At 46.4% G+C, this 25,395-nt stretch overlaps 1 protein-coding gene across 2 annotated transcripts in view; it reads left to right on the top strand.

Annotated features, from left to right (window-relative positions):
• Positions 1 to 25,395, top strand: part of PRDM16 (PR/SET domain 16) — a gene marked incomplete at its 3' end in the record, with an annotated part of 276,617 nt that overhangs the window by 146,102 nt on the left and 105,120 nt on the right. For both annotated transcript variants that reach the window (XM_084299999.1, XM_084299998.1), the window contains exon 3: positions 1,001 to 1,051. In XM_084299999.1, coding sequence (XP_084156125.1) covers positions 1,001 to 1,051 — 51 coding nt within the window. The remainder of the gene's footprint in view (positions 1 to 1,000; positions 1,052 to 25,395) is intronic.

The following is a 25,395-nucleotide window of genomic DNA, read 5'->3' as shown; positions in this document are numbered from 1 at the left end:
GAAATATTTGCCAGCATTTCTGAAATTGGTAGATCAGTCGATCTCACCTGGACATGGTCAAAGGCATCCAAGAACTTTGGGCCAAGTCCCCAGCTGCTGAAATGCAATAAAGCTGCCTTGGTTTGGTGAGAGTCAGGTTCAAGTGCACCAGGAGAGGACTTGGCCCTTTCCTTCCTTTCTTTTTTTTTTTTCTTCCCCTTCATTTTTTTTTTTTTTGGTAATAAATCTTTACAATGTACAACTATTCTTTTTGTATCTTGGGTTTCCTTGCAGTTTGATCTCTATTCCTTTGAGCTTATTTTTATTTTTTTTTTCCTGCTCTTTGGTAGCCAAAATACATTGCCCAGGCCTGGAAGTCCTGAGTACCTTGACCCTACCCTAGCACTTGAGCATATGCTTAACCTCAGACATGTGAGATCCCCGCTGAGGTCAGAGAAGTACTTAAGTACTTGGAGCCGGGCTGCTCCATCGAGCCCTCACAGGGATGTTTATCCTGATGGCGCTCTCCAGCGTTGCACGAAGCTTGGGTACTTGACCTCCCTGAATGCCTGCTGACCTAGGTCTAATCTGAGGTGGAACACAGCCGCTGTCGGATGGTTTGTGTCACCACACCTCTGCTGGAGGAGGAATTAAAGAGTTTCCTGCAGGCTGCGGGTAGAGCCCAGGTGCCGAAGCGCCGCGAGCCCCGACCTCGCGGCCGGTCACAGGCGAGAGGATGCGGCCGCTCGGTGCCGTCTGGGAAAGTGGCGTGTGCTCACATCAGCCAGACCTGGAGGCGTTTTTAGAACCATAGAAAACCATAATATGTGGGAGAATAGGAGAATATGTGAGCACTCTGCTGCGCGCCTTCCATCTGACCCCCCAAATGTCCGAGTCACTCAGTCGCAATTGAGAGTTTTGGCCTTTGTATAGTACTAATAATCAGCATCTTTATTATTTTTATAACATTCTTAGCTGCATTTCAATTTAATTTTTTTTCTCTTTTTCTTCTTTTTCGTAGCAAATACTGACTGATCCCGAGGTGACCTCGCAGGAGGGCAATATAAAAAAGGTAGGATATGGATTAACCTCGTGCAAGTTGTTTTACTGTCTGGCTTTGGAATATACCTGGTTTCTTTTACCTCCTCTTAATTTTGAACAAGGGTGTGTATCGCAGTAATGTCATGAAAGCGTTCCAGTATTTGCTATTGCTTTTGGGTGTTAAATTTTGTGGTTCTATTGCCGTATTTTTCTGTCTTTCTGTGATTCCAGTATTTATGAAAAAGAAAATAGTAGTGCGAAGTGTTTCTTGATTCAGCTACAATACGAAGGAGCACCAGTCCAAATTTAAAACCTCATTTACCTCTCTTCCAGTAAAAGAAAATGTTGGTCCTTTGTTAAACGTGCTAAATTTTTAGAGGTCACTTCACCATGTAAATGTGGCTTCCGTGAAGTCCAAGGGAATAGGAATAGATATATGGAAGGATAAAATTTAACTAGTGTGATGTATTACCAGCGCTTTTCATCACGTTGTGATGCTTAAACTGTAATACTGACCAGAGAAAAATGTGCTCCAAATACGGCCCAGCTGTATAAATGTCTGCGTGGTAGCTGCGAGGCGGGCTCAGCGCTACCTATTGCAGTAGCCAGGCTGCTGCGTGGGGTGGGCTGCTCTCGTAGCGCCGAGCTGGCGTTGTCTCCGTGGCTATCTGCTGGCTAGCAGCTTTCCTAAGGGAACGCGTTTCAAGTCGTTTTTGATTATAGCCTATCTGCATGTCTCGAGGTAGTGCGTCCTTGTTGAAATAATGGTAATTCTTTTCAGATGTGATGGTCTTATCATAGCTACTCACGGTCCTGTTCAGAAAGTACGAGTTTTTTTTAAGTGGAAAATGTTTTAAATGGGAGCTTGCAACAACTGCCTTTTTTATTCATGCATTTAGGCCATCTTCAGTGCTGCTTTGACTCTGAAAGTTAAAAGGAAACACTCGTGTCACTCTGCCAGACACAGCGAAATGCAATACTTGTCAGGCTCCGAAGTTAGTTTGGGAAAAGACATTTCGACACATGTCCGTTGTGGGCCGTTCTATTCTTACCGTCCTGAGAAAAATCAGCTCTTATTTTAGAAGCTCGGGCTTCCACTAGGCAGTGTCCCTTGACCATCCGGTGACCTTGCGAAAGGACCTGCAACACTGCTGAACTTTTTACCTTCTTCATCCCCATAACTCACTGCGTGTTTGCCTCTGCCTCTGTGGGATCCTTTTGTCTGGGCAGACGTGGTGACAAGGTGGCAGGTTCCTATTATCACAACGCGCTTATCACAGCGATGGAGAAAATTCTCCGTGGCCCACGACTGCTCTGCTGTTTCTTTCTCAGTCTTTAAATACAATATCACGAATAAATTCTGCATCCTTACTTTGCTGAACCTACATTACCCCGAAGTGAGCGGGCTTTGTGTGAGACAATGGTGGAAGGAAACATTAAACTGGCAGCTTTATGTGTTGGATACATGTTTTTGTATTTGAACTCCATTACTTTTGTTTCAAAGGAGAACCATGCAAAAACTACGGGTCTTTGAAAAACACCGTGTCCTCAAATACTTTCCTGGACAGCAGGTATAAAACTGGACAATTATGATATTTGACAAGGGGGGGGGGAGGGAGGACTGCCCCTTCCACTTCTTTCTTTAAATCCATTGTAGAGAAGCACTAGTGGGAGTTTATGAGGTGATAAATTTATTGAAGGATGGGCAGTAGGGTTTTACAGCTAGGGTAAAAAAGGTCAAAGCAGTAAGGTAAAGAGTTCAAGTCTAAACTTTATGGCTTGTGAAAAGACTACTGCTAGACAGCTTTTCAGTCAGGAAAAATGAAAAATAAAGAATGAAAAATCATTCTGTGCAATTTCTGAGGTATCTTAGAATAGTTTGTAAGCACTCTTGGCTATGTAGCGTTTTGCTCTGGTGGCACAAGCCCTCTTGGGAGAAGATTTCCTTTTCTAGCATCTCTAAATCATTCGGTTGTCATATCCCTAAAGACACAATAGTTGAGATTTGACTTCAATTTATTCCTGTTCCTTCAGAGCTGTGTTGGTGGTGAGAAGGTGACTGAAGACAGATGCAAGTGCAGCGGGTGGGCCGGTTTAAGGCAGGGGGAAGGAAATCAGAGCCCAGCCAAGGTACGCGACCTGCAGCGGCTCGCTTGATGGGCTGCTGTATCCCGGGCTCAGGACTGGGTGGTAACAAGGACTAGAGAGAGAAAAAAATTGCTAGAATGAAGAGAAAACCTGTAAAACAGTGAAAAATGGATCAGGGAAGGCCGGGGTGATAGCAGAGAGATGGATGGAAGATGTACAGGAAGCAATTGCTGCTTAAGAACTGACCCCAGTGTTATTTCTGGTGTTAGGTTGCCAGAAAATAACGCTCTATTATGTAACCTTTCATAAATTAAAAGGCAGTGAAAAGTCTGAGGACGCTATTATATTGTATAATAAAGCAGGCCTTTTCTTGCTTGGAGCAAAATAAGAATGATTTTCCCACTATTTCCAGTATTTCTCAGTTTGCCTTGCTGCTGTTTCTGCTGGGACCACTAACACCAGAAAGCTGATGCTGTTGTTGTTTGTCTCACAAGAATTAAGATTTCTAGCAATGCTATTAAAGGCCCTGTGCCCAGGGTCATTTTTCTGTATGCTGCGCCGTGGAACAACACGCGGTGTGCTCCTGCCAGGCTGCTCTTCTCTCTGCTCCGCTTGCTGATGTTCGGTTCGACTTGCACAAACCTGCATTTAATCCTCACCCTGTTTTTTTCGTTTTTAAGTCATTGATTGTGAAAGTCATTGACATTTTTTTTAGCAAACCGAATGCGTACATTCAGAGAGGCACACAAACAAGCGAGCTACATGCTGGGTGTACTGTCCCAAATTCCCCAAACTCCTTTTTTTTTTTTTTTTTTTTCCCAAGCCATCTTCCTGCGCTCTGTTTATTTTCCTTGCGGAGCAGCTCGCGCGTTCTTCCACTCCGAATTTTCGAAGTCTCCCCACCGCCTTGACCGCATCGAAGCGCTGCCCCGTCACCATTATCTCCGTTGTCATTTTGATTTAACGTTGCGAGGGAGATGAAAGATGCGGACTTCCTCCGGCAGGAAGCGAGCCCGGTGCCCGCTCCGAGACGTGCCGTCCGCGGGGAGCTCGGCGAGGTGTTGGGCTCCCTCCCAGCGCCGCCGCGTGCGGGTTTGGGAGCCCGGCACGGCTCCCGGCCCCTCCGGCAGGGCTGTTTTTCTGCTGCGGTGACAAGAGACCTCGGGGACTTCTCTCTTCAGTAGACTCTCTATTTAGTTTCTGTTTACTTAGAGGGAATAGCCTGAGGGGCTACTGGAGAGAAAACATCTGTGGGAGATAATCTATAGAGTTATCTATCTATCACTCTTGTCGACCCTGTCTCCCTTGAGAGCAAGCTGAGAGACTTGTAATAAAAAGGCATCGCTGAAGAGGCTTTAGGGACAAATAAAGAGACATGTTAAGGGCCAGCTGAAAAAGGATAGAAGACATTATTAAAGCTCAATAGCCGTCTTATCAAAATCCAATAGGATAGGCATTTGGCAAAAGGCTTTAAATTTATTCTTTGACTTTCTCGAGAGCTCGAATTTATCCATTAACAAGAATGTACTGCACAGGGAGCGGGAGATGCTATCAGCTTCAAAAGAGTTGGATTCAATCTGGCATTGTTAAAAACAAAACAAAACAAAACAAAACCCCAAAACTGAAGACAAAAACATTTTTTTTTCCTTTGTCTGACTTCATACTTACACTGCAAACTACTAGCAGCCCGTAATATGATGCCAATGACGTTATAAAGTAAAAGTAATTTATTCAGCACCTTTGCTGCTTTTCCCAAATCACATAGATTTTTTTAGAATAACGTTATGCTTAGAAACTGTGTTAGATTAGAAATCTCGACCTCTGAGAAAGTATCAAGTAGTAAACACGACCGAGGTAGATGGAGAGCTTTTATTCCTAAAAGAAAAGTAAAAAAGAAAATAACGAATGTTTTGGTTCTGCAGATACGAGGCAGGATAGGTCCATAAATCTCTCTGGGTTTATTATTATATACAAAACGCTACAGGTCACAGGAACCATCTGATACTTCAGGAACACATTGTTCACACAAGATGATTGATTGATAATTATGATAATTTGCAAAATGATTATTTGGGTATTATAACCATAGTTTGTCCCACTGGATTGCTGTGAAGACATTTTCTATATCATGGGCCGTCAGAAATGGCCTCTGGCAACCGGGGATATGGAAAGGTCTGGTCGGTCTCTCCCGGTGGGATCTGCGGGACTGATGAATGATGACCCAGAGGAGTAAGAAATCAGACTTCAATAAGCAGTCAGGAAGGTAGTTAGAGAAGAGCAAGGGAACTGTTAACTGTCTTTGGAGGAGCAATTACGAGCTGGGCCATACACCCTCAGGCCTCGGCACAGTCTGTCAAAATATTACCCATGCAGGGAGAGATCGCCTTCGAGATCCTCGCTGGAGCTGTTTGAAGTTCCTGGGTTTGCAGCACTTTGCACAAAACAGGGTCTGTGTTTCACACACGTTATGTGTTACGTGTTCATTACCTATATCTAACGAAATGTTCTAAAACTGTTTCTAAATTTGATATAAGAATCCAAATCTTGGAGATGTTTCTATACCGTGTAGTTGTATACACTGAGGAATCGAACCCCAAATGCTAGTGTTCTCAAAGCAGTCTTGGTGCTCACCACTATTTACCAGCCTGAATGTAATTATTTTGGAAACAGCGTCTGATTTTGTGCACCCAGGTTGAGCCGAAAGAAGGGGAGCTGCTCCCGTGGGCTCGGGGGGACCGCGCCGCCCGGAGCCAGCATCCAGCTGCAGCGTGGGCGCTGCCGTGCTGCTCCCGACCAGCCTCAGTTCGGCTGTTTTATAGGTTGTATCTTTATGAAATAAAGGTATGTTTAGCTGCCACAAACAGGGGCAGCTTTGAGTTGATTTTTATAATCTTTCCGTGAATAGGCTTGCGTCATTCCAGTAAGCCCTGGACAAAAGAGTGGACAGTCGTCTGAGGGTCTTTTTTATAACATTTCTCTCTTTCCATTGTTAGAGGGCTGCTAATAAAAGAACCAGGAGTCCATTAATTCAGTGAATGAACATATAGTAAAGTCAGTTCCCTCTTGAGAACAATAATGTTGCGGTCAGCTTAGGTTTCCATGGAAACTAAGTACTTCTAAGAAGTTTGCATCCTTGATTTTGCTGAAACGAAGCATGTAAAGCAAAAAGAAGGTGTAAAGCGGGCAGGGAAAAGTCGGTGGAGAAACCGATGGTGAAATCACGCTGCAGGAACAGCGCCGTGCGTTTAATTTCTGCCGTACAGTTGTTGGGGCTCAGTCACGGAGTGCGTGTGCATGACAGCTGAGTCCATAAAGGGGCCTGGGGGCCGAGCCCATAAATCAGCCCGATTTAGGGGCTTGCTCTGCCCCTGCCCGCGGTGTGCTGGAGGGAGCTGAGCCGCCGGCAGCACCACGAGATGTACGCAGTGCACCTCGGCACGGCTCCTGCCCTGCCTGCTTGGTGCTCTCGTTGGCAAGGCAATGCAGAGCACGGGCTGGATGCGAACTTCTCAGGTTGTGTTTTGGTAAATCGAGTTGGTTTCCCCTCCCTTCTGCTCCAGCTGAGTTCATGCTTGAGTACTGCACCCGGCAGTTTTAAGCAAAGAGCAGGGATGGGGATTTGTTCTTCCCACACTAACACACACATGTGTAACCCGCTGCCGTGTTTCCCTGGGTGCATGAGTGAAGGTGACGAGGGGAGAGCGCCTGAGCTCTGAGCTGTTTGTGGGCACCTCTACTGACCTCTGACCACGAGTGCCCACCGAACCCCAGGCATGGGCAGCTGCCCAAGCCCACCTCGCCTGCTTAGAGCCCCTCGCAGACAAATGTCCTGCAGTGATAACGGGGCTGGGGGCGAGCAGGCAGGAGGCTGCCCCTGCCCCGGGCTCCAACAAGGGTCCGGGGCTGGTCCGCGGGGCCTCGGCATGGTCCTGGCCCCGCTGTGGGGGCAGAGAACAAAGCCCAGAGCGCGCCACGGGAGGTACCAGAAGTGTCCGAGTCGGATTTCAGCACCGGGGCAGCCTGGGCTAATTAGGGCAGAAATGATAACTCATTAGCTAGCTGGCCGTGCTTCTGTTCCTGCCCTGGTGCGCGGTAACAAAGCGCCGCACGCTCAGCGGCCATGGACCCACGAGCTGAAGTCAGCCGGGGCTGGGCAGCAAGGTGGGCAGAGCAGGGTCTGTGGGACACTTTGGCTGTTTTTCTGCTAAAGACATGCACATGTTTAAGGTTCATAAACGCATTCATAGCCAGGAGCTTCCTCAGCAGCATGAAGCCCACGTGTCCCAGAGAGAGACCCTCTCCTTACTTTTTACTTCCTTTGTTCCCAAAATCATTCAGAGGCACGCACTGACCATTTAACACTTCCCTCAGCCCTGCTTATCAGTCTGAATCTATAATTTCAGTGATTCCCTGTTAAAAAACCCACGTGTGCTATCCTGTTGAAATTCCAAGTGCTCCACATGCGTGTTTATTCACCTAAATCAGGCTTTGTTTTCAAAGGTTTGCATGGCTTTGAGCATGCACTTTTTTCTTTTTGCTAATGAAACGAACTGCAGAATGAAAGGCTGGCATTTACGTGCCGCCTGTAAGACGATTACCAGTGAAATAATATTCTGGATGATTAGGAGGTATTACAGCCTCCACTCAGTTTAAAAATGCCAGAATGCCCCAGAGAGCCCCATGAATCTGCTGCCAGCCGGCCCCTGTCAGAGCTGAAGGCAGCACTGTCTGGAGCCCAAAATCAACTTCAGGAAGGTCATGTGAAAGAAAATCCTCAGTCATCAGGAAGCCCTTGGCCCCGTGGCCTTTCTGACATTTTCTGACAAACCTTAAATCACCAGAGTAGACAAAACATCACAAATTTTGGAATGATAGCCTCTGGGATTTCAGAACTGTATGCGAGCTTCGGAGGGAAGCCCCCACGTGGGCTGCTCCGCGGGTCGGAGGGCGAGCGTGCCGCGGGGGCCGGGATTGGGATCGGGGCCGGGATCGGGATCGGGATCACCACCAGGTGCTGGGGCAGGAACTGTGGCAGAGCAGGGCATGGGACAGACACCGATGGGGCTGCCAGCGTGCACGGGTGTTGCCACCGGTTATTTACACCGTGCTGGGAACATCAATCAGAGTTGTGAGAACAGGGTACGCGGAGAGGGCTGTGTTTCTGCTCCAGGGGGAAATTTGGGATTGGGATTTGTTGTGCATATTGCATACGCTACAGAAGCCAGGTGGCTCTATTAATAGCCAGTGAGCTTGAGGTGCGTGCAGTATCCTGTTAATCACATTGTGCAGGGAATTTCTATCAGGTAGGAGGCCTGTTAGGGCTCTCCAGCTAAACAGAAAAACCTGGACAGCAACTGGGGAGGAAGAGAAAGGTTGGGGAAAGAGCAGGGAGCGATGTGGAGTTGCTTCCTGGCAGCTACTTGGAAACAAGAAGCCAAAAAGCAGGGAACAGGACGCCAGTGACCTATAATTAAAAAATATATGTATCATAGCAAAACCAAAAAATGCTTCTGCTTCTATTTGATTTTTTTTTGTTCACATTTTGCTCTAGAAATATATCAAGGGTAAACAGCAGTAAAGATATGACTGCTGTCCCGTGCCCGTTCCAGGAGCGCAGTATATTTTGATGATGCCAGTTAGATGGCCTTTTAGATTAGATTAGATTTTTATGAGATTATAAAATATGTGTTCTGAAAAAAAAACGCCCCAATTTATTTTTCACTGGGCGGTTTTGAGAGGAAAATAATTACTGGAAGTCCGCTCTGCGGTGATGTTCAGCAGTGCCTTCTGTCTTTACCCATGGAAATTTCAAGGTGCAGCGGGAGCACATCACAAGCTAATAAATGAATTCCCTTTGTAGCAGATGAAGGAGGTGGATGGAGGAGTGCCTCATGCTAAAACCTGCAGTTCAAAACCTGATTTATTTGAGGGTAAGGATACAATTTTGGCTCCATGTCTTGATGATTGTCCTCAACATTTTTTTTTACTCCAAATGGATGTTTCTTTTCACAACATAATGAGTTTTCAAAACTTTATTTTATTTTGAGTTGGGCCAAAACCACTTCACTTAAACCTAATCGAGTTATATTTTCAGATTACTTCCTCTAACTTCTGCTGAATTTTAATTTAAAAATACTTTGCTTAAATAAATTGCTACCTATCAACAGAGAATGTTCTGAGTTGGGAAATCTCCAGTCGATTCCAGTCTTTAGCTTTAATTTACATCTACGATAGCAGCGAGCGTTTATGTGGTATTTAAACTGACGAGGACTTTCCAAATTCGGAGCCCCAAAAACTACGTCAGAGCCGTGAGAGCAGGGCTGGTCACGTCCTTCCACAGCAAGAGATGAGGCCGCGGCTGAGGAAATGACATTGTGTCTAAGATCCCGCTGTGGCACCGCTCATTTCCAGCTCTGCCAGATCCAGGCCAGTCCCCAGGCTGGGAGCTGCAGCCAGGATTGCCCAGCACTGAGCGCAGCCTCTGCAGGCGTGCATCAGCTCCACAGGTTCCTTGTAAAGAAAAGGAGCAAGGGATGGGAACTTTATCCTCCCATCTTCAGTCATGACTCGAGTAATTTTCACTAAATGTCCAGGTTTATCTTGCTCTTGTGTTGAAAATCCCCTGATTAAATTCCTGAGCTGAGAAGAAGGAACCTTGTCTCTCTGAGTGCTGCGGAGGATTTTGCTGACAATTTCTGTCCACTCAGGCAGCCGCAGGGGCTTCAGGTCTGGTTACATTTCTTTGAAATTTACAGTTCTCCATGTGCTTTGACCAGCTGTTAACGCATGCAGAAAGGTCTCACATTTAAAAAAAATGTATAAAATAATAAGAAGAATACAGGAACCTAAATTAAGTGCTTAAATCCTTACTTGGCTACCCAAGCGATTGATCTAATTATTCTGAAATCCTGCGCTGGCTACCTGCTGGAGCAGTGGGCTTAAACGCAACTGTCAGCATCAGGGAAAGGAGTCTGGCACCGAGAGCTCCCACGGCACTTTGGGGGAACTTTGCTTGTGCATGGATTTGCAGTGGTTTTGCTTGTAGGAGCAACAGAGAGAAGTGGAGGGTGTGAGAGAGAAGCAAGAAAAGCAGCGCTTCTGTCTGCCGACCTCGCCTAATGCTGCGTGCTAAAGCAGCCAGGAGCTTCCTGCAGAAATAGCGCTGGCTGGGAGTGGAAGGCGGGCGCTGCTGCTCTCTCTTTTTATTTTTTTTTCTTGCTTTTTCTTGCCAAAAATAGTGTTGAGAGGTGTAGAAGGTGCCATATGCATTCTACACCATATGCAAAGGTGTAGAAAAGAAGTATAGAAAGCTGTTGAATAGGTTATAAACTAGTTAATGCACTTCATGAGTTTTTCTCCTGCTTCTGTTTCGGGTTCCTGTAAGCTTTAACGTAGGCTTCATGTTCCTGACATTAGGAAATCTTTCCTACCTGATCTCCTCGGCTCCGTGCAGTAGCTGATCGCTGCGGGGCTTTGCCCTGGTGAGCGCTGAGCTCACTGCTGAGCATTTTTCCAGATCGTTGGTAATTGCTGTAGAGATAGTCAGGCACATCTGCTGTCAGGACGTCTCAGACCCTGCAATAATTCCTCCTGCTCCAGGGGAACGAATCCCAAGTCCTAAAGGAAGCGGTGCCCTTCGTTTCCAGTGGGATTCCAGGCTCCGAAGTTGGCCCACGCCACGTGCAGGCTGCTGGGGGCTCTGGGAGCCGACAGAAATGCGATTCCATCCAAGCAGTTTTTCTGGAAGTGCTGTAGAGGTATAATTCTTCTACAGAATTAAATTTAAAGCTAACGAAGAGGAACCTTTGCTTTTTGCATTGCCCCCTGCACTCATGTGCCCCTCCTGAAGCAGGACAATTTCTTCCAGGCTTTTACTCTTCTGAGGAACCTATCATCTGGTCTCCAACATAAATTTACCCCTGGCAGTTTCCATTTGCTGGACTTTCTGCCAGTAACAACTCGCTCTGAATGGTGTCCCATCCTCTGGTCCTGTCCCGTGGTGGCGGTGGCAGCCCCCAGGGTGGGTGCTCAGCCCAGGCCCCTCTCCCCGAGGTGCTGCCGGGCGCTGGGGGCTGCGCATCCACCACGGCCCCCACCCTGCGGCTGGCATCGCCTCCCTGCATCCCATTCACCCGCCTGTGGCATGGCTTTTGCTTTCTGAAGGGTTTTAAATCCAAGAGAAGAAGACGTAGTAGTAAAAAGTGGGATTTTATTATCACTATCCAGATAACGAGATTTTCTCAGATTAATGTAATCAGAAAAACCCGGGTTATTATTGAATCCTGGTGAACGTCTGTTATTCCTGAACCCTGACCAAGGCTTCAGCCGTGTGCTCCCTGAGTGTTTGTGTTCTCCTGACTTAAAAGTGTTACACAGGCAGAGGCTAGGAAAATGACCGTGACCATGAAAGCAGGTTATTCCGAGATGGTTTTAAATGGCCCTTTCTGCTGTGTGATAGGGAGGTTGGCAAAAAGTCGCTGATGAACGTCAGAGTTCGGAGTCTGTTTGGTTTGGATGCTGGCTCAGAAGTTTGGATGCGTCTCTGCAATTCAGCCTGAACCCCTCTGGTCTGATAAACAGAGATGAAAATCTTGCACATGACATTTTAAAAATTAATTCCTTCTAATTCCACAAACTAAGTGGACTGGAAATACCCAAGAAATAGATTTCCTTGTTATGTTTCCTCTGTTCTGCTTCTAATTCCAGCCAAAGCCTTAAAGTGTTAGAAGCCTATGTACATAAATAATGAGAAAAGAAGCTAATGGATTTTTTCTTTTCCTCCAAAAGTTCAGAAATGTTTTAGAGCTGGACGAGACTGTGAATGTGTTTTCTTTCTCGTGGGACTTAGCAGAATGAAAGAGCAAGGAGTTTTCTTTTCATATATCTCAGTGGGTTATTCCAGAACCAAGCAGAACCACAGCTGCAGATACGGCTGGTAGGAAGAGCAGGTTTTGGAGGAGCACACTGAAGGTCAGACAGTAAGTGAATGGTAAATATTATGAATAACAAACCCATATGCCAGTGATTTCTTTCAAAAAGAAATAGATAAAGCAGAGCCTGATTGCAGCACTGGTACGTGTGGCCCGCAGCTCAGAGTGCCTGCAGACAGCCACAGCCTGCGGGGCTCTGCCCGAAGGGCTGGGAACGATCGCTTCTACTGCGAGTGTTGTGCTGAGGGAGGGAGGGGAAAGCCCTTAACAGTGTCAGGTCTTGAAGGGGGAGAACGTATTTCTGAGAGGTGGTTAAATTAGTATTTAGTGTCAGTCAGAAAATGTGCTGCAGTCTTTGGATGAAAAGCATCTGTTGCTCTCAGTCACGGTACCATCCTGCATTCCTGCCTGTTCGGGTACTCTTGTGCTTTTCGTACTTTTTCTGTGATGCTTGAATATGTCAAGCACTGAATTAAAACAGTCATGTGTTTGGTAACTATCTGTGCCGTTTGTGAATAACCCTGCCCGTATTTGTTGCATTTGGGCTGCATTTGTGCTGTATTTGCACAGCCGTGATTTATCCTTGTTAGTAGCCCTTCTTCCCCCCGTTTGTTTTCACTCACATAAAGCAGTTCACCTGCATTTACTGTGCTTACACAGTGCTCCCCCTTTTCACGCTAACACAGCACGTCAAATATTTGTTCGTTTTTTCTTTAAATGTCTACTGAAATGAATAACCATTTCCTTAAAAGAAAGAAAAAAAAAAAGTGAGAGGGGAAGCGCTGAGCATCTTAATTCACAGGTCACAACTGCAAAGCCAATATGGTGGTGGAGGCAAACCCTGTGTAAAGGAAACAGAAATAGTTAAAATAAATAAATTAGACCTGATCATGCTTCTAGTGGAGAATTTCCTTAAGATAAGCAGACATCCTTCTGTAAACTAAACAGCCAAAGCCAAAATTCTTGTTCTGCATGAACCTAAAGGGGGATCATCTGCATGATACATCCATCAGAATAAGACAAGAAGTAGCCAGCCTTGTAGCAAAAAAGATTTGTGTTAAATGCTGAGAAAAATTAAATACCAGAACCGCTTAGTACTGGGTGGGCTCTCTAGGGAGGAGACAAAATATCTGCCCCTGAAGGCTGCAGAGATGAGCGCCTGTCAGCTGGACCCGTCGTACACAGCCCTGCGTTACAGCAAGGGATAACCCGGATGACTCCTGAGATCCTTTCAACGTTTTTATGGTGCTCATAAGTTTGTCTTGTTAATCAGAACGAGAGAGAGCAGTTGGGTGAAGGAGGTGGGGAGCCAGAACCTGCCCCTTCAGTCTCTGGGTAGCCTGCAGCAGCAGCTTGGAGCAGACTGAGAGAAGTGAGCTGTGCTGCAGTGAGTGCTTCTCGTCTTAATGTAGGCATTTTGCTTTTGCTTAGAGGTGCCTGGTAAGTTTTGTGCTCTTTGCTTTGAGCATTCCTTATCAGCCAAACATTTTTCTCCATTTTCAAGTGGGTTTGGTGCTGAGCAGAGCTGGCAGGTTAAGGAGAAGGTTGATCTGAAGGGCTGAAAGTTAAATCCTAAACTTGTACCCAGCCAAGTTCCCTAGTATGGAAACGAGTCCATCCAGATTCCAAAACACGTCCTTACGCACATCGGAACGACAGAAACCCAGAGAAAAAGAAAAGGGGGGAAAAATAAAATAATAAAAAAAAAAAGCCTTCATATTTGTAACTGTAAGCCAAGGTTCTGAATTAATGTAGTAAGGGAAAAAAAGAGATGAGAGAATGTGGAATACCAGATGCAATTAAGGATAGTGAATTAATGCTGAAGCACATTATGCTGTCATAAAAAGCTTCAATGTGTCAAAATATTTTTCTGTTTCAACATGGAAGTTATTTGTCCTTGTGGCTGACATTGCTTAGTTTCTATGTATCGTTGCAATGGGTGGAAACATCCTTTAACTGCCAGACAGCACTTACCGATAAGCCAGCCAATTAATAATGTTGATTTGAAAAGCCCAAGAATAGGTGAGAAAGCAAAGTCCTTTGGTAAGTCATATTTGCACAGTATTAAGAGTCCCCTTTTACCTGATCTAGTAAACATGGTATTAGGAACTCTGTGCTATTGAAAAGTTGAGAGACTATAATGATATGTGTAACTGATAATTGCCACTCCTAACTATTCAGCACCCACTTATCATGCCTTTTGTACATACATACCTTTGAAATAGACAGCTTATGCTATATGTATTTCTCTTTCCTAAATACTGATGGGGTGATATATTTTTTTTTCTGATACATTGACCTGCTTTATCAAAGAAGTAAATGGGGAAGAAGAATCAGCATTTCCTTCCAAGCCGGTGGCCCTCACGCTGTAGGCTTTGAGACAGGCCTGGATGTACAAACATCTCCGTCTGTTTGCTCAGCTGATGCCACAGTCTCCTCGTGCTGCATTGCTGCATGCACTGGACAGACAAGATGAGTATAGTTTGTGATGAAAACCAGAGGTGATCTGGATCTATAAGCAAATGCAGAAGTGGTTCTCTGCGGTAATTCCACTGTCAGTAACCCCACGCAGCCACAGCTTTTTACTTTTGGTCTCCGGCGTGGATCCGCGGAGTCTCGAGCGGCAGAACCACGCAAGGCGTGGGATCGTGAAGCAGAACGGGGCTTAATCGGGAGGGAGGCTCGAGCAGAGCGGTTGTCAGCTGGCAACAGAATGCACTCTATCATCTGTATCTTTGTGTGTTCCTGTACTCTTAAAAAGGCATAGAAATTGAATTAATTAGAAGGAGCTGAAGCTGTTTGATTAAAGGGCTTACTTGTTGCCTGGACGTATGTGTAGGTATAGAAATGCAATTAGTTGAGGAGTGCCATTAGCAGTGTCAGAGACCAGAAGTAATAGAGCTTAACCCTCACAAGAGCCGCGCTGTCGAGCTGTGCGCAGCTCTTTGCAGGACTTTGTTCTACTGCAGGAACCACTTCTACCTCCTGGCTCTTTCTGCAGGGTGAGTGCCCGGGGGCTGTCTCACTCCGGGGGTGCACACACGGTGCCAGCTCTCCCCTGTCTCCGACAGCCGGGGCTGAGAAGGGATGCACATCCAGGCTCTCCTGGCGATGTGCAGCGTACATAAATGCAGCAGCTTTGAGAAATCACGTGGAAGCATGGCGCTGAGGATGGCACAGGGAAATGAGCTCCTTGTGCCTCTGGTCCTGTCGCTGAGCTGTAGCTGTTTGGTGCGAGTCTGATCAGAGCACATGCGAGATTAGAAATCAGCCCTTCAGGAGTCATGGTGTTCGGATACCATCCAGTGTTGCTGCCTTCAGCAAATTAACTTTATCAGTGGCTGCCTAAGTTCACGTAGATGGTATTCGGACTTATCTGCACTTCTGGTCTGAGCATGGACTTTGAATGCTGCTGTGATCTGTTAATGAGCGTGGTGCAGCCTTTGTGCTGTTGCTGGGTTGTCTTCCTAGACCTCCAGAGTAGGAAGAGGGAGCATTGACTGGATTTAGCCAGGGCCAGCGTTGTGCTTGGCCGAGTGACTTGTGACATTTGGTATTTCTACCCAGCACATTGCCTCTTTCTGCTCTTCATGAAGATGCTGTTGGCTTAAGCACTGCAGCGTTCACCCACGCTGTCCTCCATGAACAAGTTAATAACGTGCTGTGACCATCCATGGCTGAGAAACACTCAAACACTTTTTGGGGGAGAAATATCAGTGTCTGTGGTGCCCATCATGTGAGAAAACGTGCACCAACATCAGTCAAGGTTGGAACAAACCCACTCTTAATCATCATAAATGTATATTAAATATCTGTTCTTTCCCTTGAGAAAGTGCCTTACTTTAGATGAAAAGAAATGCACTTCATATTTCAGCTGATAATGAGAAGTTAATAAAATTGGGATTTTGTGCAATGCAGGACCTCTGACATCTTAATCTTTATTAAAGAGACTTAAACTACCAGGAACTGCTGGTGCTGACTGGCACAGCCAGACTCAAGAAACACCAGGAGAGACTGGTCAAATGAACTGTTAAACAACTCTTCCTAATCCATCAGGAAGAAACAATAAGTGCTGGAAACATCTATTTACCATGCATCAATCACGCTTACCTAAGCAATTTCTAAGTAATTATACTTCTGTTATGTAGTTCCTGAGATGACTGGTCTGAACAAGACATTTTCTTTATTAAAACACAAAAATTTACTGTACTTGACATATCGAATGTTGGTTCACATTCTGACAGAGCAGTAATTTTTTTGGACATAACCTCTGCTAATTGTTGTATTAAAATCCTATCTGGAATTCACTTCCCTACTTTTACCTTTTAAAAGCTTTACAAAAGGACGGTTTTTAAATGTTTTAATGGTAGAGATTTTGTCTGCTGAGTTTTGCTAAGTCGGTTTAAAAAAGCGTTTGGGCTAGCCTAACAAGATGTGTAGGTTCAGCAGACCTATGGGGAGGAAATTTCTTTCTTTGGGGGTGGGGAAGGGGTAATTGATCCTTTCTGCAGTAAAAGCTCGTTGCTTTCCTTCTTTCCTTCTTTTTGTTTCTTTTTTTTGCCTGCTTGCTTCTGTCCCAAAGCATCCACTAGGTGCAGGGAGAGCTACGCTTCTGCGACAGCCTGATGGTCTCCAGCACAGAGCAAGCAGCATACCTCTAGCTGCTCCTGCTCAGAGTACCAACGATAGGAAAGTTTTGCTTATATTTTTCCTACCAATATAACATTCTAGACTACTAGATAAATCAATGAAGAGCAATTTGTGTCTTTGTTTTTTGCAGCTAGACGAGTGCAGGATGTTGCGTCTTGTTGACCTTTGGTGTTAGAAGCTCGTGGAGTTCCCAAACCATATATGTGTATATGTGTGTGTGTTTAACAAGCCCATCGTTGTGTGGGGCTTTGAAACGTCGTTTTCTAATCCACTCAGAGAAAGGGGAGGGATAGAGTCTTTGTCAGTATCCAAGCAATTAGGATAATTAAAAAAGAAAGCTTATTGGGTAAACATGCTCTTAGATTGTGACCTCTTAATTAATGGACTACAGGGAGAAATTACAGCAGTGGCAAGATAATTAACACATGCATTTAAAAAGAACTGTTAGACAAGGGTATTATAGGATAGTAAGACACAGATTTGAATCACCGAAGGACTATGGAGGTGAACAAACACAGTTGAACAAGACAAGATTTGCATGTATGAGTGCCCCGGCACACAAGAGGGAACAGATTAGGTTAACTTCGTTATCACATGTGGGCGGCTCTCGCAGTAATAAGGTCCCTTCAGCGAGGTATTTTGAAAGTCCATGCTGATTTTTGTACAATCTCTGCTGAGATGAATTCTGCCGCAGAACGCGTGCTGCCATTTCTAGTCGTTGTGCCTAGTCCTCCTAAAGCCTTGCCTCTTGTCCTGCTGCCCTTGGTAGAAATGTTGTCAGCCGTCCATGGCATCAGCGATGCGCTCGGGGCTTGGGGTTCCCAGCAGAAATCCCCACACGGGGCGTTTTTGTGGCATCTTGCACACCTCACTGGTTTTGTTACCCTCACGAGTTCTAGCAATTTCAGCAAATATTTTAAAAACTCTATCAGTCATTATAAAAAAAAAAAAAAAAAGGAACAGGATCATTGTGTTTAGAAGTATTCTGTAGTTCGGGAGGCAGAGGACATCTGTTACCCCAAACAACCCGTGCTGTAAGAACCTTTCAGCTTTGTAAGATCCCAGATACATGGGTATCTTTCTCTCTTTTCACCTCTGTGGTAAGACAGGCATTGGTTTAAATGGAAACTTTCGGTCGATTTTTGCAGGCAGTATAGAAGGATCTTTTGAAAACCTGGTGGCAACCAGACAGAGCTCTGCAATTTGAAAACCTCTTGGGAACAAGCAAGGGGTGCTTTGTAGAGCTTGGGTCACGTCCATGCTGGTGGGTCCCAGCTGCTGGTTACAGGGCAACCCGTGGGCAACAGCTTCAGCCCCAGCACTGCACGTACCACAAGCAGACATCGTCCCGTCCATTTGTCTCCTTTGCACTTTGTAGTTACAACAGGGGCTGTGCAAGGTGTGGAGGGGGAATCCTCTGCGCCCCAGCAGCCAACCTGCACCAGCACAGCAGGAGGCAGGGCCGTGGAGGTTCGTCTGGGTGGGATGTGTCCCACGTACCGGTACCCGTGACAAAGCCATGTTCTGTGCTCTCGATTCATTAAATTCCTAAACTCTTAATTTGTAAAAGAACAAACTGCAGAAGAGTCCAGAACTCAAATGATTTGTGCGAGCAGATCAAGCCTCGTGTTGTCAACGCGTACGCGAGCCAAACCGAGCGATTACGTAGGGCTGGAGGACGTGTGATTTGCATAACTCCCCGCTCTTCGCGGTGCCACGGGGAACAAAGAGATGCTCTGCCAAGCCCACGGGGCGCGCCTCCAGCCGTGCACTTGTCCCGGGTCCCACCCACCTCTCGGTAAGTCTTAGCTTTGCTGCTTTTGTCTGAATATAAATGTCCCCGCTCAGTGCTCTCTTCACCCTACCTGGAACATTAGAGATGCAAGCAGACAAAAAAAAAATAAAAAGCTTTATGAATGTTTGATTAGTGACTTGGGCCCCAAATTTTTAACTAATTGAGAACATTAAATAGTATGTCTCTGAAAGACTAATACAAGACACTTTTCAAAGCTTCTTTAATAAAAATTCTATTTGGGATTTGACCATAATGGCTATCCTTGCTTGCCAAAACATGACTTCTTAGCAGGTGACTTTCATCAAGTACATCTGAAATAGTACCTAAATGAATTAGCAATAAAATGGACTTAGGCCTAGCAGTAGGAGCCTCCATTAATCTTGGGTTAATCACTAAAGAGATGCCATTCACTTTTCTTAAGAAGTCACATTTTTCTCCCCTTGCTGGCGACCAGATTTCATAAAGTAACATATTTCTAATGAAAGGGCTCTGCTTGAATTAAAACCCTGAAGGTTTATGCAGATTTTAGTTTTGATTACTGCTGGCATGGGCTCTTAGCAGACTCCGGAAGGTAGGTCCGCAGTGAAAGAGTCCCAGCATGCAGTTCATAATATTCTTTGAAATAAAATAGTGCACTTGTACTTAGTGGCTTTAATCAGCTCTGACTTTTGATAGTCAAACAATAGCTAATTACAGTAACACCTGCCTTCTAAGTCATGTCATGTAGGTTATTGCCAACAAGAGACCTTGTATCTTAGCTGCATGATTATTACAGAGTCTAAAACCTATCTGTTAAAAAAAGGAGGGGGGAGAAGAACTGAGTTTGGTAGCCATTATACGTGTTTTTATTGTCTGATGCATTGCTGGCTTTTCTGTTTGCGGTTCTCTGTGTCTGAAAGGCAGAGAGTTGGTGTTTATCACCGGGTTAGAGAGCTGAGTTTCAAGGAAAGATACGTGTTTGCGGCTCTCACCTTTGTGTGAAGTCACGATAAACGATGCACGGTCCATGAGCATATTTGAATGCCTCTCATTTTACAATGCAAAAACACAACCCAAAACAAAAACCCCACCAGTGCGAGCTGTTCACATCATCTAATCGCTGGCACGTAGCCACAGAGCAGAATTTTATTTCTCTGCCATTAAATGTAATCGTACAGCGAGGGGGAGGGGGAAAGGCCCGTTTATTTCAACCTCCATCAAATTTGGAAAGGCTTCATAAAATCAAATGCCCAGCTAAGAACCTGAGTTTCAAATAACAGTCAATATTTTGGAAAAGAAATCCACGCTGCTTTTCCCATCGTTCTCCTTCACGTGAAGAAGAGGCAGATGAATTTCGCTGTACTCGCCGGCCGCTGTGGAAGCCATAAATTATTGTCTCATTGAAGACTCTCTTTCCTCATTAATTTTGCTAGCAAATAAGTCTTCGTTTCCACAAGCCCAGTCAAGTGAATAATATCAGGTGTTTGCCAGAGGCTGAGCAGCCGCCGCAGCAGCTTCAGGAGCCGGCACCACAGCTGCGCGCGGCCGAGGCGAGGGATGCTCCCTCCTCCAGGCAGAGGGGACGCGGCCACCCTGCTCTGCGCTGCGTGGGGCTAAAAGGGCTTTTTGATAACCTGAGCTTTCACAGAAAGCCTGCTGGTTAAAGAGGGACCAAACCGAGCCATGGGTAGATCTTGTTTGATGAAGTGTCGTTCTGTGTGCGGTTCACAAAAGCCATCGCGTTGCGTTTAGGTTGGGCAGAAGTTCACCATCAGCGCTTTGGTTTTGCTAAAACTTATTTGTATTGCTTTTTTTGTAGGTTTTGTTTGTTTGTTTCCCCCTGGCAAACCTCATCTTAAATACTTTGAGACAATCTTTGCTCTTTGTTCTGGCACCTAGCGGCATGGATTAGGCCACCTTAATAGAGATTTTGCTGGTTTATTTAATGGTTTGTAGAGAACTTGAATGTTGAGCTGCACGTTGGCCTCTCTTTGCATTTTAAACAACCAAATCGCAGCCTCACCTGGTGCAGTGGCGGCAACATGCAGCCTAAAGCGAGTGCTGACACCAGGCATCAGCTGCGCTGCACCATCGCTTCGGAGAGCTGAAGATGTGAGGTTGTTTAAAGTTTCTCTTGGAATCAGGCTGTGTGGTCGAAAACCATTCCTCTGTGTTTTAAGTTGCTTGCAAGGGAGCACGTTCGGGGTTACCTTGATGAAGAGGGAATGAGTGCATGTTAAAAGGAATTGGTGTTAACTCCGCTTCCCAAAGCTGCTTGAAGTTCACCGTTTAATGGGCTATTTTTTCCCTGTAAGTTATTCTTTCTCACTCTATCATTTGTCACGTTAACCTCAAGCCGTGTAGTAAGAAATCTTCTTTATATCAGTTACCATGTTTGCCATATCTGATCAGTTTGATTGATCATGGCCTCAGCCACAGGTTGGTAATAAGCTGTTTTGAGAGAGACACACATTTCCCATAGGACAAAATTGGCATGACAGCATTATAAACTGGCCATTTATCAACCTTCTCCCTGGTGGTCACTGTCTGAGCTCTGCGAGGCAGGCAGGCGAGCGGGGCTCCGGCGGCGCTGCAGGGGGATGGAGTCGGGGCCAGCGGACACCGCGGCGCAGCGAGCGCGGGGACAGTAACAAATGACGCTGTATTTGAATCAAAATTGTTGGTGCAAATGTCACGCGTAAAGTCGACCGAGTCCCTTCCCTGGCAGCGGCTCGTTAGGTGCGTGTCGGGTCCCGCTGCAGGCGGAGCAGAGCAGCAATGCCAGCTGTGGGGTGCCCGCGAGGCGCCGATAGCTGCTGCCTGTTGTCTGCGCGATGCTGACGGTAACAAACTGCTCTCCGTTAACGCTGGGCATGCACCAGCGTTTTATAGACCCCACGTGCATAAAAAAGGGGAAAAAAAAGAAAGACGCCCAGTCTTAAAAGGGTTGTGCAGGTGTTCTTCACTTACATTTCTGTTGACAACAAGTCCGTGGATGGAGTGAGGTGGCACAGGGCCTCCAGTGTATGGTCTTGCATCTTTTCCCTGCTCTCCTGCCCTGGGGGGATCAGCAGCAGGTCCTGCCCCAGAAGGAGCAGCAGGAGCCCTGCTGAGCCGGGCCCTCCGCACTCATCCGCCCCTCACAGATCATCAAAAAAGAATCGATATATTTTCTGTTATGGAAAACTTGGATTAAAACATTTGCTCCTTCATTATTGCCTTACTTGGCCATGCACAGACCAGGTAAACTTCCTAATGAAATAGAAGCTGCAAGGTAGAAGAATTTCTTCTTCTTGCAGTATCTTGTATCTTATAATACAAGTGGGGACCTGACTTTGCACTAAAATACGTATTTTATAAAATCTTTCTTGATCTAGAAAGGCATTTAATCCCATGCCTAATTTGACTCCAGTGGAACTGCTCCCATGCATAGAGGTAACACATGCTTACGTTCCCTGCTGGTTCGAGACCTGAGCTGCCACCATAGGTATCGTGCCTGCTTGTATCTCACAGCTCTTGAGACCGCAGCATTTCCGAGTACTTTAAGGAGATCTTCCCACATATCTTGCTTTCTGAGCACCTTTGACAGTGTGTGTGATGCACGTAGGAGGGAGAAATCCATCTTCGGAGCAGGACCGAGGAAGGTGTGACACAACTTTCCTCCTTTTAATCTGCTCTTAGGGCGTGGTGTTTTTTTCCCAGAGAATTTTGGTGAAGTGATTTTGTTTTACAGGTTGAGTGTGAAGTTATTTCCAGACTGCACAAACTGCAAATTTTAATCTTAACGATAGATTTAGTGACCACTGAAGTGTAAAATAAACCACCGTGGCCTAATCAATCAAATCTGCATAGTTCAGAGAAAGCACCTGTATGAGGCTGTTCTGTCCGGACGTCTGTAATGGTAATAGATGTTTATTAGCAACCATAAAGCTGTTTGAATTTAATATCTCTCTAAATAACACCAACAGCATTAAAACAAATCTCTAAAGCAAATGCAACCACGCCATAAACAGCCCACAATGTAAGGTTTAAAAGCCATTACAAGAATCCTGCAAGATTCATGGTTTCTGCTGTGGCTTTGGACACTCAACTGTGAATGAAAAAACACTGCAGTTACTGTACGGAGCCCTTGGAATAAAGCATTGCCCGGATATTAATGAATTGGCAGATTGTGTATTTCGGCACAAAATGTACACAGCTATCTTGGTGAATTGCATGGGCAGCAGAAGCTTCCAACTGGGCTGTGCTCACAGCTCAGCTACGTCTGAAATGTCTTCAAAAATCAGCTTGTAAATGGGGTAAGATCAGCTTTTAACCCAAGAAGCAGCTCCTGGGAAGTGCTGAGGACACGGATGTCGTTCTGAAGCACCGAGTTGGATCACTAATCCCTCATGGTTAGGAGCGAACCAGAATTACCTCGTGACCAGTGGTTTTGATTTTCTTGGCACTTAGAGCATAAAAGCCAAACCCTTGGTAAGCCATCAGGCCCCGTGCTAATGAACTTCCGAGGATTTTAAAAACGTTCAGGGTTTGGAGAATTAAAAAAGAGGTTGGGTTTTCCTCTGCTTAATTGAGACTTCTTCCTTGGCCCCTTATTTTAAGCCATCCCCAAGCAAGGATGGCTTAAAAATTCCAGTATTTTCCTGCTATCCATGGAGATGGCAGGAAAATGCTCAGAGCAGAGGCTTTTGGCTCCTGCCCTGCCTCTGCCTGCTGCCCGGCTCCTTCCCTGGCAGCAGGGCTGGGGCACTGCCGGGGGGCAATGGGTGCCAGTCCTTGTCCGTGTCTCCTCAGCAGAGCAGTACCCTACCTTTCATCTCAGCCCATTTTAAAAAATGTAATAAAATTCTTTTTTTTTTAATTTTTTTTTCCTGAAAACCCAGTTTTGGCTGGAGCGAGGCAGTTTGTGGAGCAGGCCCTGAAGCGTTAGCAGCGCAGCGGGGGCCCCGCAGGAGGGCTGTGCTTGTCCCTGTGTCAGGAGCTTCCCGCGGGGGTGCACGGCCGGCTCCTGCCCCCGGGGCTCTGCTGAGGGGCGCAGGGCTCTGCTCCTCGCCCGGCTGCCGCTCTCCCCTACATTTACGGGGCGGGGAAGCCAATAAAACCTCGTTCTGTGGCACTGACGCAGTCTGAGGTCAGGGCCCCCAAGACGCAGTTGTTTTTTTTGGGGGGAATGCGGTCGGATCAAAGTGCCCAGGAAGAAGAAGACATTCAGATGACAGGAGGTCATGGGCGCAGTGGAGGATAAGGGCCGGCAGTGTTCGGCGCGGGCTGTGGTTAGCAGCGGGAGCGCTGCGCTCACCGGAGGGCTGCGAGCCCTGCCCCGGCCCGCGGGGAACATTGGAGGGCTCTGTGCTCGCAGCTCCGACCCTGCAGCGAGGCCGGGGCAGGGATTTCTCAGCACACGAGAGGGAAGAGAAAGGAAACGGGCAGCTGTGGCAGCGAGGTGACGGGCACCTGATGCTTAACGAGCGGGACTGAAAGCCCGGCTCTGCCCGGAGGGAATGGAGCAGGAGGAACACGGTCCTGAGAACGGAAAGTGAAATTTTGGTGGAGGTAAAAACCCAAGTCAGCCTCAAAGTGAGCGTTGCTTATCATTTATGGGAAGTTAAGGATTGACATGTGGCATATGGAAGGTGTTAAGGAAAAAAAGCTGTGTGGGGAGATCTGCTGCCCACCTCCCGTGCAGGAGCAGAGAGCAGCTTGTCCTCAGCTTCCTTACTGCAGCTAAGGAAGAACTCTGCGTAATAGGAGAATGGTTTCTCTTGTAAGAAATAATCCTTTTTCTTTTTTGCTATAAATTATACAACAAAACATCCCCACCACCAAAAAAATAAAGAGGTCTGGCTGGAGCAGGAACAATTGCAGGAGACAGCTGACGGTGCTGCCACGCTGCGATAACGCGCCGTGATCTCAGCCAGGGAAGCCGAGGGTGAGACCGTCCCCGAGCAGCAGAGATTTTCTTTTCCATCATCGGAGAGAGAGAGAGAAACTCAAACGGAAGGCAAAGGAGGATGAGATTGGATGCTAGAGGCCTTAACGCAGACAGAGAGCCAGTAATTGTTTAAGGGAATTAAAGTAATGGAACTAGTTCTGGACTAATGCATTGTGCTTTATTGGGAAGCCCACAAGTAACAGGACCGGCATTCCCCGTGTTTTGTATTTCCACCTTCCAAACTCTTCACCAGCAGCAAGTTTAAGTTCTGCCCATCTTGTCAAACCGCTGCTCACTTTGCACTGCATCCATCCCTGCACCCACTGGCATTTTTTCTCATCAGCTGTTACTTTCTGATCAATTTTTAAGTCTGTGAGTTTGCTTTGATCCCCGGGAGTCCCCTGAGTGTGCTCCCCTGCCCTAAGGCTGCCCAAGGAGCTCAGAAACGACCAGCAGGAGCCCAGCGGCCTGCAAAGGCTGGTTATGCTCTGCCCTGTTCCTTTGTTGTGTCCAACTTTTACGTCTTGCTTTCTTCCTGCCTTACTGATTCCTTGCAACAGGACCTGTTTCTGTTGTCGCTTGACTACTCGGCATTTACTACAAGGTGCCGGTCCTTGAGCGAGTTTCCTAGGTGCCGTGACAGGACACTGGGGAATGCTGAAGAGCTCCTCGCTGGAAATACAGTCATTTCTAGCGAGGCAAGCGTGAAGCGCTGAAGACAGAAACAAGATGTTCCGGGTCTGTTCAGTGGCTCCTCTGCTTGTTGTATAAGCGCTTGCAGTTGGGTGAATAGCTGGGTGCAGGGCTGGCGTTGTGTCTGCCAGTTTTCATACTCTCTGCGGGATGATAAATGAGTGAACTTAGCTCAGCAGGTAGCAGACCTATCTTGCAGTGCATCGGGGCAAGGGAAATAAAGAAAGAAATGGAGAGACTATTGCCTGGCCTTCCATAGGCGTAGAAGAATTCAGTCATATTTAATTTATCCCTGCTTTCTGGACTTT

This window comes from Netta rufina (assembly GCF_964035555.1).
Source record: "Netta rufina genome assembly, chromosome: 22".
Classification (NCBI taxonomy): Eukaryota; Metazoa; Chordata; class Aves; order Anseriformes; family Anatidae; genus Netta; species Netta rufina.
The sequence above is the reverse complement of the archived record's forward strand: the minus strand, read 5'-3'. Positions and strand labels throughout refer to the sequence as shown.